The 16,998-nt window shown below is 37.9% G+C and overlaps 1 protein-coding gene across 3 annotated transcripts in view; it reads left to right on the top strand.

The window, feature by feature from the left end:
- LOC306995863 (flotillin-2a) overlaps positions 1–16,998 on the top strand; it is a 35,440-nt gene that overhangs the window by 13,137 nt on the left and 5,305 nt on the right. For 2 of the 3 annotated variants that reach the window (XM_079607816.1, XM_079607814.1), the window contains exons 3-6: positions 5,998–6,088; positions 15,991–16,114; positions 16,450–16,568; positions 16,698–16,811. In XM_079607816.1, the coding sequence (XP_079463942.1) occupies positions 6,014–6,088; positions 15,991–16,114; positions 16,450–16,568; positions 16,698–16,811 (432 nt within the window). In that variant the 5' untranslated portion in view covers positions 5,998–6,013. Of the gene's footprint in view, positions 1–5,340; positions 5,432–5,997; positions 6,089–15,990; positions 16,115–16,449; positions 16,569–16,697; positions 16,812–16,998 lie in introns of all 3 variants that reach the window. The other variant, XM_079607815.1, reaches the window with a different exon arrangement.

The raw sequence follows: 16,998 nt of genomic DNA, 5'->3' as shown, positions 1-16,998 counted from the left end.
AACCTCGCCCCGTCCAGCACGGGAGATATAACAAATGTTGATCGTGTGCCGGGTGCCCACTATAAAGTACGCACCACTACACATAAAAACTGTTCCCACAGTATCAGTTATTCCCCTCGCTCTGACGAGAGACGTGATAAAGGGTGCACCCTCTGTAAAGCGCGCGCCCCTACACACGAGCACTGTTCACAGCTGAAATGCGCTCGTGCAAAAACAAACATTCCCGCCCCCACACGCACGTTAAATACACAGGAATGATAATCGGCCTGTTCACATCGGCCCTATTTTGACATCGGAACGATACCAATGTGTAAAACAATGACCATATCGGCCGATATTATATCGGCGGCCGATATATCGTGCACCACTAATGACGTCAATTCTCATGCACGAGCTTCCTCGCAATGATCACGGTGATTGGTTGTTAGATGACAGGGCCATCATGCGGAACATAACACAGACGCACCAAATCATGGAATTACGACATCTAAATCTGTGTCCTACACAAAATAATAATAGTAATGTCATCGAAATGTATATATAATGACATGTTTGTGCAGGCCCCAGTGAAGTGTAATTCTATAAAGGCAGAGAGAGAGAGAAAAGTTGTGAATTAAATTAAATTAAATCAAGGTAGCCTAATACCCTAATGAAAACAGCCACTTGCCTAATAATTGAAAAACGACACTTGCATTAACACTTGCTTGGTTAATTGACATCCTATTAGCCTAAATAGACTAGTTAAAGCAAGGAAATGTTGCTCCTATTGGAATAATGTAATAGTTGATAAATTATTAACTCTGCTGGCCCAGTTTGTGCTGGAGAAAAAAAACATAATAAAAGGGAAATTCGGCACTGGGATATCGCTAGATCGTCGGCATTACACAATTGCATTTTCCCCGTTGCCAGGTAGAAGTGTTGTCAAACATTTCAATTCGGCACTGATTGGGTTGTTGCGATTAGTTTGCGCTGTTATTGCATCCCTAAGATCCACAACAATCAGTATTCCCTCACGGTTAAGGCGGTATCTTTGTAATAACTCCGTGTCATTGAGTGTCTCCAACACACTGCGTCGCGCGGACATTTTAAGATCCTTTGTGAATAGGTCTTAGTGAGATAGGAGTCCTCTCGACTTCTTTTAAGCTGTCCCAGACTTAGGTGCTACTTTTAGGGCTAAAATGCTTCGTGAATTACTCTTAGTGAAAAAAATGAGGAGTCCTAAAGTTAGGAGCGACACGCCCATTATTTTTAGGAGTTGCTCCTAAATTCGCCTGTTAGGAGCTACTTTTAGCCTTAAAATTCTTTGTGAATACGGCCCCTGAACTACAGTTGTGCTCAAATATATAGGGTTTTTCACATTTAACTTTATTAAAGGATTAGTTCACTTTTAAAATGAAAATTCTGTCATCATATACTCACCCTTAAGTTGTTTCAAACCTGTGTGAATTTCTTTCATCTGCTGAACACAAAGGAAGATATTTAGAAGAATGTCAGTAACCAGACAGTTTCTGGTTCCCATTGACTTCCATGGTATATTTTTTTCCTACTATGGAAGTCAATGGGAACCAGAAACTGTCTGGTTACTGACATTCTTCTAAATATCTTCCTTTGTGTTCAGCAGAGGAAAGAAATTCACACAGGTTTGAAACAACTTAAGGGTGAGTATATGATGACAGAATTTTCATTTTAAAAGTGAACTAATCCTTTAACTCCGGGTTATTGGAAACCTGGGTTATCATTTTTTTATGTTTCATACAGATTATTCCTGTCCATTCAGGTTTTTGAGAGTTTAACCCTGGGTTAACTTTCTTATTTGCATATTTACGGTATCAATATCACTGATTGGGTTAACTGTATAAATAACAGCTTGTCCCACTCCTGCACATCAGATTTATTACTGAATATAATTTTTTAGATTATAAAAAATCATAAAAGTTGTAAACTAAATATGATAACCCAGGTTTAAGCACAGTGTGAAAAGCCCATATATGTCATTCAGTATGTGCTTTGTTTATTGTGTATTATACTACAGGGCCGTTGAATGCTTGAATCTGATTGGTTGACGAACGTTCTGAGGTGTGCAATTATATTCAGGGAACCGCACGGCTAAAGTAGTTCCAGGCAGGTCTTGACCTCATTACAGTTCCATATCACTTCGCGTAGTCAACTGTAATAACGGAAAATAGGATGCAATTCATAACAAGAGAAACTGCAGCCCCTGCGCTTGATCTGCAATTTTTAATGTCCTATATAATCAATAAAAAATTAAACTGAATATTTAAATAAATTGATAGTCCTGTTGCACGGGTTTTCGTAATTATTGAAGATAATATAACAAATAAATAAAATTGATAGGCCTATACTTGTTAAAAGGGCTTTGTGTTTCATTTATTAGTCTAGTCTACTGTCACTAATAGAAAAAAAGAATGAACGAATTAATTAAAACGAATTGAATTAATAAATAAATAATAATATTGACGCACATGCTTCTCTCTAAGGCCGGTTATGAATGTAATTTGATACTTATGAGTCATGACTATCATGCACGCGTTTTCAGCGCGTTCAGTCGGTTCACAGCGATGTTTAAAATCTGCTGCATTCACAGTCAGAGAATGTTTCTAGTTGTTAAGTGTGTCCAGCATTACTCTGCTATCAGCGGCTCAAACCTCCGTTACTAACTCTAAAATGACGTTTTGGAATTAGCAACGGAGCATGGGTTTAGATGCGCAAGGAATTAGTCCTACATACAAGAGCGTTTTAATGACAAAAACTTTACAAACGTCTTGAAATACATAATCTGAACAATATTTCGAGGTGTGGTAACTGTAGTATAAGCGGAATAATTGACTCCAGACCGTTTAATTATTATAAAAATAATGCACACCCGAGGTGTAACGGCCACTCCGCTTCGCGTCGTGACCGCATTACCACCTCGGGTGTGCATTATTTTTATAATAATTCAACGGCCTGTCGTCAATTGTTCCTTACATATACACAATGCTTGTAGCTATCAGAACATTAGCGAGAGGACAACACATGTCATATGTATGAAAAAAATGTGAGAAAACTATATATCATTTTGGAATGTACAGTTTGTTTCCATTTTTTGTTCCCTCTTTTAATCGTTATAGACTTTGAGATTATGCATGTGCAATCTGTAATAACCAGCCTGCCTATTCTCTGATGTTCCTCTCCTGTTCATTTCTTTTAAGTGTTTGCCGAGCTAACCTGCCTTTACATGCTGGACTCACCCGTGTGTGTCTTACCGTCTGATCTGTTTCTGGTACCTCTCTGCTGGGGATCATAAGATTATTACGCTATATCAACTCTCTGGAAATACAGATCACAAGACTTTTATCACAGCGGAAGGATTGAAATCTAGATTCACTAGTTCCCCTGTCCATTCAGCCTTAAAGGTTAATAGTAAACTAACTTGGCTTGCTGTCCTTGGAGGAGGCTCGAACCTGAGGCTCGGCTTGAGCTCCAAGTTAAAACCCCCTATGACCCCCTATGATGGAATTGCATATAAGAGGATAGAGATAATTTACTGGATGGGCTGCCGGAAGAATTTGTCAGTGGGATGACGTAGTGTCTGCTGCTTATATAGTACGCTCGTAATGATGATTGATAGGACTGAATGTTTAGGCTCCTCCCGAACCTACGTTTGGACCCTAATTTAATAGATTTGTCAGTTCAGATTGTATGCTGTTGTACATTAAATTGGAATCTGATATATGGTAAAGTACCATGTCATGCTAAAGAGACCGTTTGAAAGGTTTATTGTAAAGTTAGCTAACTTTATTTAATTTACCCAAAACCGACGGGAACCATTGACGGGAACACAGGCAGGGAAATTAGTTATCTATAAAAGTGGGATGAGACGAGTCTGACGACACATGAAAATGTGGAAAAGGTCTATTGTGGAAATGCAGCTATGATTTTTAAATGTTACAGGAAGGAAGATTTATATTTCATTATTTTTTATATTAGAGTCAGTGGAACAGTGGATCAATTGTAAGAAAGATGAAATGTCAGAAAAAGAAAAATGTAACAATGTGTATTTATAAAGGGTTCCTATATTTGGTGGTCACAGCAGTTGTTCAGTTGAGTGTATAGCTTAGAAATAATGCATGGCCGGGTGGGATATCTCTTGCCCTCCCCCCTTTCCTGATGAAGAACGGAGTAATCTAGTTTGCTGGCAGCTCAGAAAGCTACATTGATCTAATTTTAAAAGATTGAGAGAGATGCAGCTCTTGCGGCATCAAAATGGCTGAAATAAACATTCAGTTGAGGGATCCTACTGCATATGCCTGTGCATATTACCCATCTACACACGCCCTGTTTCATTTTAATCCAATTAAAGAGCTACAGTTTTTTAAAGAGACAAAGCTGAATAAATTTGTTTGAAGTATACAGAAAAGGAGCATTGAGGAGAGCTCCACACTCGCTGCACATGAACACTGTGAACTATATTGGTACATTAACTTTGTAGATGAATCTTAGACTATGGTCTCTTACACTGAGACTGTCCCGTGTTAAATGGTTTTTGGCTATATAAGGGGTGATCTATATTAGCCCAACAATCTACTAGAATAGTATGCCACATGGGACCTTCTTTCCACCTCAGTCAGTTGGCTTGTGCTGAACTGCAGGACTCAGTTATGTGAAACATTGTAAACTTGCAGCTTCAGTGATTAAAATAGGAAGATGCATTTTTTTTTTAATAGTCATTGTTTTATTTATTATTTGAATCCAGAAGGTGGAAATCCACAGTCATCATCTTATCATAGCCTACATAAAGACTATGAGATGAAGTTTGTGTTTTATTGTGGATTCTGTTAAAATTATAATAAAATCAAACCCTATATTAAAAAATCAACTAAATATAATTGCAATTTTAATGTTGAGGAAAATTTTGGATCATTTTAAATTTGATCGTGCAGCCTTTAATCCAAATCCACCTTTAGCAAGACCAGTAGACCACCTTAAAGAAATATATATTGCTTTGTCGTAGATGTTTAAAGGAGTGGTCTAGGGACACGAACAGGTAGTTCAAAGACTCATCATAATGGAGAGATGTACAGAATAAGACATCCATTCAGCGTCAATGATGAGATTTCAAAGATAAATGACATGATACAGAAGATCTCTCCATCTGCAGCAGACAGTGGCTCCCTGATGGTCTGGATTCAACTCCAATCAACACCAGGACCCATCCTCCCTAATCTTGAACCCTGACCCCCTCCCCTCCCCCCTTCAGATATGTTAACACACTGACAATATTGTGCTGTCCTGCCTCCCCTTCCTCCTCCCCTTCCCTCTCCCCATCTTCCCACGTAGACTCTCTCTGGAGATAATGACCATCCTCTGTCGCTGTGAGAATATCGAAACTTCGGAGGGTGTCCCCTTGGAGGTGACAGGGGTCGCTCAGGTAATCGCACTGAATGAAACAAGCCAAACCAAATGAGACAATGAGAAATATTCTAGGTGCTCAGGGTATGAAGGGCAGTGGCCTGGTTCCATTTCCTGCATTACACACATACACATGCTCTCTTGCACACTCTTGTGTTGGTCTTCCTCTGCAGTGTAGGAGAGCCAGTCATCTCTCACTATCCTTGTCTGATGTTTGGCTACGCAGCGCGCTCATGGCTCATGTAACTAATGGCTCACGTCAGCGTGTTCTGACTGTTGGGTATGTAATGGATGTCGATGGACGGATCAGATGGGCTTTTGGGAATATTGTGGGTCGGGAAATAATCTTTGAGTTGCTGGGAATCTGAATCCAGACAATTCCATTACAGCCCATGGTCAAAACACCTGATTTGTGCTGACCAAGTGGTTGTGTCTTCGTATTTTCACCCTGCAGATTCATTTTGTTGTTTACCTTCACGTCTTCCTTTAATCCCACCTTCTTCCTGTTTTCACACCGCTTGACATTCTTCCCGTAGTTCATAGCCAACTTTTTTGTTTTGTTTCCCTTTTTTGCGTTTTCCACAGGATAACCCTTGAGATTATGACCCTGCAACCCAAGTGTGAGGATGTAGAGACAGCGGAGGGGGTAGCTATTACTGTCACAGGTGTGGCACAGGTAAACCAACTTACCTCACCTAACCTCAGCTCCAAATGACTCTTTCAGGTTTGCCAGGCTGGTTTCAGAGACACCCCTTTATCATTATTTCCTTTCATTCCATTGCTGCCTTTTCTGGTCCCTAAGTTTGACCCCCTCAGGGATGAACGGTGCTAATCTTAGTCAATTTCTCATCAGACTGAAGGTCACTGATTTGTGCTCAACATGATGAACTGTTGTTCGGTCAATTAGAGATTTAAAGTTAATTTTCTGATGATTTTATTGAACAATCTATTTGGGGGAAAGCTCCCCTCATTATGCTGTGAATTAATTGTATATGTTAAGTAGACAAATCAATGGCTCTGTTTCAAAAACCAGTGAGATATCTTGCTTTATACTGCTTTCATAGGTAACCTAATCGAAACGCAACCTACAGTGAGTGACTAGTGCAAAGTGCATGGGAAACTTGACTTACAATTGATTTCAATAGAGTTTTAAATTGGCATGTCATACATGCTAATGTCATACATGCTGCTCGTGTCGTAATTAGCTTATGGTTCTACTCAAAGCTGTTCACATCCTCTTTGATCTTTATTTTATAGCTAAAAGCGCTAGTTCCTCCAAAAATGAAAATTATGTCAGCAAATACTCGCCTTCATGTTGTTCCAACCCCGTAAGACTTTTGTTCATCTTCGGAACACAAATTAACATATTTTGAAAATGAAACATATTTTATAGACTTGATTCAACTATTAATTTTCTTCAGTGTTCATGAGTTCACGAGAGTGCCATTGCCGTATGCGCGATAACTGAGAAGATGACTCAGATGGGTCTCGATGTAGTGTTTGAAATGGTTCTGAAGTGTCCATTTCCTGGATGTCTGAATCGTGAGAAACCAACAAGAAAACGTATAAGTGCCTTACCAGTGCCGCAAAATGAATGGCTTACCTTTCACACTTTCCCATCAAATGATTGTGACCGTCATCTTCTCAGTTCTCACGCATGCGTCGTGGCACTCAGAGCACCCACACAGAAGAAAATTAATAGTTGAATAATTGGTTATTTTTTTTGGGGGGGGTTATGCACAAAAAGTATTTTCGTCGCTTGATAAACTTAAGGTTGAGCCACTGTAGTCACTTGGACTATTTTAACGATGTTTTTACTAACTTTTCTGGACCGGCAGAATGAAATTGCCTAGAAGCCTATGGAGGAGTGAACCAGGTCTCAGATTTAATCAAAAATATCTTAATTTGTGTTCTGAAGATGAACAAAAGTCTTACGGGGTTGGAACAACATGAGAGCGAATAATTACTAACAGAATTTTCATTTTTGGGTGAACTAACCCTTTAGCTAGGGGTTGCAAAGACTAGTTGACTTTAATGCTCTAGCATGGTGCTTTAAGCTTGACGTCAACTAGTCGCTGAACATGGCCTATAGAGGGCGCAACAGGAGATTCAATCTTTGAAGTCCACTTTTGCGCGCTCAGTTTCCAACAGTTAAAATGACAATAAAAGCATACTCTGCGAGCGCTCCACAAGACTTTATACCATCTAGATGCTCAAAACTGATCGAGTGAATGCTCGTTTTAAACAGCTTTGTAAATGTAAGCTTTGTAAATTAATCGCCGTTCTAAACTAATGCGCTGCTGCATTGTAACATACACACATACAGACAGTAACGCGCAACCCGCCTTTGAGTCTCAGGTTCAGGTTGACTCGACTTTAATCACATAAATGTCAACATGAAAAAAAATCTGACGTCGTTCAACCCCTAAGCTTAACACGTTCTCCTCATTATAAACAAAGCAGTTATCTAACCAAGCTCCAAAAATAGTTCAATAGGATCTGTGATGTCACATGGGCAAATACATTTGCATATTTGCATTGCACCATTGTCCCTGCCAACTAGCATTCAGTGACTTAACAACTTAGACTTCTATACGGTCTAACAGTCTTAAGTGTCAAACAGAACTCATTATAATCACTGACATACACACTGGATACACCGTTCCATTTCTGAAATACTCCACGCGCTACTCCCGACAACGAAAAAAACTTTATTAGCATTACCTCAAGGAACATGGAAAAAAGAGGTGCCTAATCTTCTCATATTTTGAAACCTTCATGTCAGAAATGCATTTAAATGGTGTCTTAAAATGCCATCTACACAGGCAGACCACAAGGTTTTTGAACAGAGCATGTATGTTGCCACTTTCTATGACCTTCATGTCATTATAGTGTACATGTTTGTAATGGTTTTCTTTTTAAGAGCACCTAAAATCTTTTCTCAACCAGACCAAAGGGATGCTGATTTGTATTGTTCTTTTATTTCTCTTTTTGTTCGCGGTTGTTAGTGTGCCAAAACTTGCAGTGCTTAACTGAAGTCACATGTTTACCCTCATGAACATTTCTCTGTTTTTTTGAAAACCCAACTTCATAGTTGAAATACTCGTTTCCACTACGGTTACAACTGAGCATGTGGTAGTGCACTGTACTGAAAAAATCTTACATTCAGTTTCAAAGCCTAATTCTTTTTCTTCAGCTGTTATTTTCTCTCTGTGAAGTCTCACTTAGTCTGGTGTTGCTGTGAACAATCAGAGCATTGTAACACAAAGAGGCAGATTACAGAGCATTTTTTTCTGGTGGTCACAAGTGATTGGATGAGGAACTTAAACAAGACATTCCACAATTCAGAGAGACTTGAGCTCAAGGTCTCTCCATAGAGAGACTGTATGATTACTTTTTTCTCTTGTAACATCCATAACAGTGAAGGTTATTTAATAAGAATTAGTATGTAATACACTGGTGAGCCCTGCATGTTATACCCCGTCTACCGGTAATTCTAGACAAATTTTGAAAAGTTTGTCTTGTGTGTTTTGTAAATAGAGGCCTTGGATCTGTTGAACTAATGGGACCCACATATCCGTTGACCTCCCTGTCCTCTGCAATATCCTCCTGTCTGTTTCAATAATAAATCAGTTCCCATTACATGTTTGCAGCAGACATGGATAAACCCAGATGATAGATAACTTTGTTTCCTTAACAAGAAACACACACTTGGAAAGAAGAGAAAGTCTTCTTTAATCCAATGACATGTTTTCAGTCTTGCCCTACTTTCATTTTCACTGTGTTGCATGATTTCCTCCCTTTGAGTTTATGCTGTGGTTTCCCATGAGCACGCCATGAGTGGTTCAGTTTGTTTTAGTTGTTTTAGTGGGGTTCAGTGCACACAGCCTTCATTTGAATGCTTTTTACAGCACGGCTCCCCCTGTTGACTGCGAATGCTACAACACTCCATTGTTATTGACAGTTTTTTGTTTTTTTTCATGTCTGTCCTCCTAATGACCGCTGATTCTGAGATAACTCCACTTATACTCCAATACCATCTAAAACTTTATAATAATGACCTTTTACACTGGCATATCAAGGCCTGTTCACACCAACAAAAATGTTTTGCATGAAAAAATTCGGTTAGTTTTTGCATGCAATTTGTCAATTTGCATTCACGGGGTCATGAATTGATAAATACAATTTTCCTTGATCTTTTGACAAGAGGTCAACTCAAAACTTCCCAGTTAGTCCAAAAACAGCTTTTATTGAAACGAGGCTGCTCTAATGAATAATTGTTACATTTTTCACATTATGATGTAATAGTGTAGCAAAAAGCTGCCTCTGCAGAAGAAAATCAACGCCTGCTTCTACATCGTTGCCACCAATTCACGCATGTCATGTCGTAGTAAATACGAGAGAGACACAAACACAAGTGAGCGGCATCTTCTGTTTTGACATCAGTAAGACATTACAACGTGTTTCATTTTATTGAAAACATGACACTGCAAATGAAAATGTATACATTTTTTATTTAATCGAAAAAGATGAAAGATGATAGCCTATAAGAACGACGGACACAGAACGAAGTTATCCTCTCAACTATAACTGGTAACTCGGCACTTCTGCTTTAGTATTGGTTGTGGCAAATAAAGTTTATGTAATGCACATAAAGGTGTCAAATTGTTTAACTATATATTGATATATGTATTACACACGTGTAATGGCAGGGATGTATTAATTATGTAAGGGTTAATTACATAATTAATTAATTCAACCGGTTCACACCTCGCCGTCGTCCATTAAAACCTGACAATGGACACCTCGAAGGGCATTAACCCACTTATACCATGGTCACTTGCCAAATAACACATTTTTAAAACATTAGTTTATATTTTAATTAGTTTTACAATCGAAATCTAAAGTTACAAGTTACAAACAATAACTTGGTTTCCTTGGTTACGCCTGACAGTTTATTTAGGTGTCCTCTATCACTTTTTAACGGACACCCTGCAGCCAATCAGAATCGAGTATTCACCCAGACCATGGTATAAGTTAATTTAATATAAATTTATTTAATATGCAAAACTGTTACCCATTCTTAGCAGTGGGCGTTAAGTCTTGAATGCGGCACACCCATCAAAACAGTGTTTAAAAGAGAGGGTCAAAAACAGGATAGAAAATAGCTTATTACTTCTAAATTTGGATTTTTTTTATGTAAACATCTTAATTATTTATTTTTTTAAATGCAGACGGGCTGAATGAATATGCAGATTCACTCACTGACAGTAGAAAAGCAGACATAACCTGGTTACTTCAGGACACAGAGCACTCCATTGCTTTTTGTTTTTGATACCAACTTACAATAAAAAAGGAAGTAAAACATTTACATGTTTTCAAATAGCTGTTTGGATTTTTGTATTTTCTATGGTGTTAATCACCACCAAATACAAGATTACAGAGACAAGAGAGACCATTCTGTTTTTTCGTTCTGCTATTTACTGCTTGGCAAAATCCTCTGAACATGTGACCAAAAGCACAAATCTAATTAGTTGGCCTGTTTTCTTCGAAGTATAATGGAATAAGTAATTAGAACACCTCTGTAAAAAAGAAGTCACATTGACGGCATGTGAAAATACTAAGCTTTTTTTCGCTACAGAATAAAAAATAAAAATTGTTAGATATAAAGTTGCAATTGCGAGAAATAAAACTTTTTTTCTAAACTTACAATTCTGACTTTCTTGCAATTTCGAGTGTATATCTCGCAATTCTGATGTAAACTCGCTTTTCTGAGATAAAAAAAAGACCCAGTTATCTTTTAAATGTTTTATTCTGTGGAGAAAACTAGCTTCCATAAAAGACACACAAAGCTGTTCATTCAGAAAATGTTTGTTGTGTGAACAGACGTTCGGTCTGAAAATAAAATATCAGTTATGTGGAAATATGGTTACTGATCACCGCATTTCAGTGGAACATTTATGAACATCAGAGATACTAGACCAGCCATTACCTGATGCCATTTTCACAGGGCATTACACCTGTAAAATGGAGTCATTTGAGATTCAGTGTGTGACTAATGTTTTCCCCAACCCACATTTGTGGCTGCATGGCATGCTGCCCTGAATTGCACTGCTTGTAATGTGCCACCTGTTTGATGACTGCTCGACTATGGGGAGGATGCACAAACACCCTCCTGCCAGTGTTGGTTGAAGTTCACAACTTTGACTGCACTGAAATCAGCTTTTTTTTCATAATCATGTTCTGCTGCAATAACCAGGCCACATGCAGAATTTTTTTCAGCTCTGAAAAAAAGTTTTGATGTTTACATGAGAAGCTGGTTGTAGTTCAGTACAGAGGGACGGCTTCTACCCGGAACATTAAACCCACAAAAACTCCCCCTCTCTTTCTGCAGCATGAGTTCATTCTTCTTTCCTTTTCACAGCCATGGAGGGATTGATTTAAAGTGTCTCTCCTTGACCTATAACTTACAGTTTTAGGTGAAGGGGTGGCAAGTCCAGGCCTTGAGTTTACACAACTTAGTGGGCTGTATGAGTCTGCACAATGGTTGCATTTAAAGTGTTTTGCAATTAATTCCTGACATTATTTTTAGTATTTTGCATGGCCATTTTTGAGTGTTACCCAAAAAAAAACATTTATATCATTACGTTTGGTTTTACTACCCTGCACATTGAATATAAGTTCTGTTAATTCACACTAGGGCTGGGCTATATAGATAAAAATATGTCTCTATAATCATAGCCTTTTTGATAATGCACTGTATATCTTGTATTCATATTATATATACAGTTGCAATCAAAATTATTCAACCCCCATTGCAAGTCAGGTTTATTGTCAAAATGTACAGATTTTCAGCTGTTTGCAATGAACAAATCAAACAAAAGTAATTAAAATAGCTCAACACAACAGATGTTTCAAGTGGTTTCCCCAAATTTAACTGAAAATGCAACTTTTAATGACTTCTGCAGTTTCAAAATTATTCTCCCCCTTGAATAGAATCCCTCACAACAGCACAAATCTGAAGGAAAAAAAAGTGTTATCTCAAGCACACCTGATGCAACTAATCAAGGGCTTCATTAGTTGCACCAGGTGTGCTTGAGCTAGAACACGAAATATCTGAAATGGCTAAGTTGGTTGAGCTTCACGTTTGACTGCAAGTTAGAAATATGGCAGAAGTCAAAAGAATGGTTCAAAAAGTTAAGCAAAGATTTCATCGACCTTCACAAACAAGGAACAGAATACAAAAAGATAGCGAAGGCACTAAATGTTTCTAGAGACACAGTTGGAAGCATAGTTTGCAAGCTCAAAGTTAAAGGAACAGTGGTTACACTACCTGGACGGGGCAGAAAAAGGAAGATATCAACGGCTGCAACCAGATTTCTGAGGCAGGTTCAGAAAAACCCTGCCTGAGTGACTGCAAAAGACCTTCAGCAAGACTTTGTGGCAACAGGCACTGAGGTTTCAGCTGCACAATACTAAACGCATGACAGAACTCCATGACGTAAAGCACTACTAACCCAAAAGCACAAGAAAAGTCGACTCCAATTTGCTCAAAATCATACAAATAAGCCACAGAAGTTTTGGCGATTCTGTTCTTTGGAGCGATGAAACAAAACTGGAACTTTTCGGCCCTATGGATCAGTGGTATGTCTGGAGGAAGAAGAATGAAGCATACGCTGAATAGAACACTCTACAGTTCAGCATGCCATGGTGGGGCTTGGTGATGCTCTGGGGGTGCTTTGCATCCTCTGGCACTGGAAACCTATGGAAGGCAAGATGGTTTTATTGAAGTATCAGGGAATCCTAGGAGAAAACGTCATTCCGTCAGTGAGGAATTTGAAGCTTGTTCTTCATTGGACCTTCCAACAGCACAATGATCCCAGCCATACCTCAAATTCCACCAAGGCTTGGTTTCAGAAAAAGTCCTGGAAGATTATACAGTGGCCATCACTATCACCTGGCTTGAACTCCATAGAAAATCTCTGGTGGGATTTGAAGAAGGCGGTTGCAGCACACAAACCCAAGAATATTACTGAACTGAAGGCCATTGCTCATGAGGAATAGGCTAAGATTCCTCAGAAACGCTTTCAGAAGCTGGTGTCTGGTTATACATCTTGTTTGCAGCAGGTCATAACAGCAAAAGGATGTTCTACTTTGTAATAAAGATGCTTGCCATGAAGGGGTTGAGTAATTTTGAGATTGCAGTCTTCAGTCATTAAAAGTTGCATTTTCTGTTGAATTTGGGGGAACCACTTTAAACAGTTGTTGTGTTGAGCTATTTTACTTTTGTTTGATTGTTCATTGCAAACAGCTGAAAGTCAGTAAATTTTGCCAATAAACCTGATTTGCAATGGGGGGTTGAATAATTTACATAAGGATACAAATAGATTTATATACTGTAAGATGGCTTAGTCGAGATCTGTTTTACAATGTTTTTCGACACAAGAAGTAATAATTATATGCATCTATCGATCAATTCATTATGATAAACAAATAAAAAATCATAGTAATGATCACAATATTGCTTTTATGTGATTATGTGATAAATCACAAACATATTGCAAGTGCTCAATATATTGCCCAGCCCTTCCCGCTGCTTGAATGTAATTCGACATTAATAGTGGGTTGCACCAAAAAGGATTAAGGTTATATCTAGATTAAATCAAGGTTTATCTAATCATTCTGTTGCACCAAACTTTAAACCGTTTAAAAATAAGCAGGTTTACATTTAAAACATCATTTTGATCCTGGATTTAGTTTATATTTAAGATAGATTAACTTTAATCCTGTTGCTCCATAACTTTCAACTCCGATTTAAATCTTAATTAGGGATTAGGTTAACTTTAAATTTACAGGTGATGATGTTTAAATAAAATAAGGCTGCCCTGACTCTTGTTTCTCATGTAAAATATTTTTTGATTTTACATGTTCATAATCTTTTACCTCTATACATTTTCATAACTGTTACCATCTACGATAATCTGACATTTTGCTTGTAAAAATATACCAAACTTAAATCTGTACTTCAAAGTATTCTAGACTTATAACAATTAAGTTGGTAAAGTCATTTTCATGTCAATGCTCAAAAAGTGGGACTGACAGTTAACAGGTTAAACAGTTTTGTTTTCACAAACTTTGAAAATAAAAAGTTGTTAAACTCAACAAGACACTGGCACTTTCAGGACTACAGTTGAAGAGCTTTGACATACAACAAAGAAATTTTGTTATTTTGTGTCTGTACAGTTGCATTTGTATAGCTGCCTCTATGGGTTGAAACTTTGCATGTATGTTCATGACCCTAAATGGGGAAAAACTCACAAATATATCAAGAAGAACAATTAAATTGTGGTTCAATGGTATTTTAGATGGCTTGAAAAAAATAAATGATAGCTAATTATAGGCTGACAAAATATTGTTTACCATATTGAAACAAGTGGGAAAAAGCTCCTGATGTAAAAAAAAAAAAAAAAAACCTTGCTATTGTGATTGTCAAAACATTTGGTAGCCTAACTAATTTTATTAAGTTTAGTGACACCATGATGAAATAGTTGGTATAGGCTACTGCTTTTATTATTGTTTGATACAAATTTTACAATTTCAATTTAATTCTTGTGGTTTTATTTCAATCTTTATTCAATTTGGATACATATTAGGTACAGTAGATGTTAATTTTTCAAATCTCACCTAATGCTGTAAACATAAGCTACAGAGAGCCCTGTCAGCTGGTATTATTAAAGGTTAAAAATTGTTCGAATTTCGTAAATAAAATTGATAGAATCTGGGAGCTGAGAATTTGTTCCATATCAAGAAGTAACCTTCTCTGTCTAGTCTATCGGTGTCAGTGTCCTCTTTGCTTAGCGATTTTTCTCTGCGTGAGAAAATAAATGTGTGGCGTGAGAGCGTGTGGATAAGGTCGATTGCGGGAGTCTCATGGTCAATGTGGGAGAGTTGGCAGCTCTGACATAGGTTACCTGGTATTTCTGACAACTCAAAAATAAAAATGGGACAAATTCACCCTCAACATCTGTGTTTAAAATTAAATGGTGCAACACAACTCGTATCACAGAACACAGATCAACAAATCCTTGATTCGCTCTAAACTTTGCTTAATTTAATCCTTATTGGTACAACCCACCGTTAGATTCTTTAAGCATGTTATTAAATTTTTATCAACAGTATAAACACATGATTTTTTTTACATTCTGATTGAAGTGTCAATTCAGAGTGGCATGAATACTGACTGACACATGTCCCACAATTAACCACAACCTCAGTTATACACTATTTTACACCATCCAGCAGATTTGGTTGTACTTATTGCTTAATGTCTGTCCCTCATACCTGAAAAATAGCCTTTTTTAGATATGTCGAAACAGTTGGTCAAATAATATATATAATATGACTGTTTAGATGCTAGAATATTCTAGAATAGTCTGTCTCTAAAACATTAATACAGTAAGACATGTTCTATGTCTTGTTATCCTGACATACATTTTATCAAGCTCTAGGTGTCAATGGCATGCTGTGATCCCGTGTGTGTTAAGTGTTGGACCATAACTGTATGTGTTCTGCTATCAGGTGAAGGTCATGACCGACAATGAGCTGCTGGGTTATGCCTGTGAACAGTTCTTGGGCAAGACAGTGGCAGAGATAAAAAGTGTCATTCTGCAGACGCTGGAAGGTCACCTGCGCTCTATTCTGGGTGAGTGATGCTGGACACTTGTGTCTATCTCCAATAGAGCGCACTCTTATCCTCACTGTGAAGAGTTTAGACCGGGTGCACAGTTAGTGCTAGATCCAAGCTCTTGCCAGATAAGCAGCATGAATCTTTCATCAGATCATTGGGATATGTAGTTGTAGTCTAAAAGCTTCCTCTCCTTGTTCCTTGTGTCCTTGCAGTGCATTTAAAAATTTGTATCATCCTTTGTATGATACATACTTACCTTAGATCAATTTCCTTGACGATGGAGTAGTAAGGAAACAAGAAAGCATCGCATGTTTCACATTCTCACAGACCTCATTTGCTTGTGTTCATAGGGACTCTGACTGTGGAGCAGATCTACCAGGATAGGGATCAGTTTGCCAAGCTGGTGAGGGAGGTGGCGGCACCTGATGTGGGCAGGATGGGTATTGAGATCCTAAGCTTTACTATTAAGGTGCTCTTACATTCATTTATTTTGTTTTACTTTGCTTTTAAATTTGATGCTGTTTTTAACAATCAGTCAATGTCTTTCAAACCCACTGCTGTTGTCAGGGTGATAATCTTGTCTGTTTTCTTCTATTAGGATGTGTATGATAAGGTGGAATATTTGAGCTCCTTGGGGAAATCCCAGACTGCTGCTGTTCAGAGAGATGCTGACATTGGCGTGGCTGAAGCAGAGAGAGATGCTGGAATCAGGGTGAGCTGAAGAGTCACTTTCTAAGACCAGTGTACAAAAAAAGGGCCTGAAACTAATTAGAACTGATTAACTGATTAGAAAGTTTTGAACATACAGTATCTACACTACCATTGAACAGTTTGGGGTCCGTAAGATTTTTTTAAAGATATTAATACTTTTATTCAAATTGATCAAAAGTGACAGTAAA

Source organism: Phoxinus phoxinus, assembly GCF_949152265.1.
Source record: "Phoxinus phoxinus genome assembly, chromosome: 3".
NCBI lineage: Eukaryota > Metazoa > Chordata > Actinopteri > Cypriniformes > Leuciscidae > Phoxinus > Phoxinus phoxinus.
This window is presented reverse-complemented; position numbering and strand designations above follow the sequence as displayed.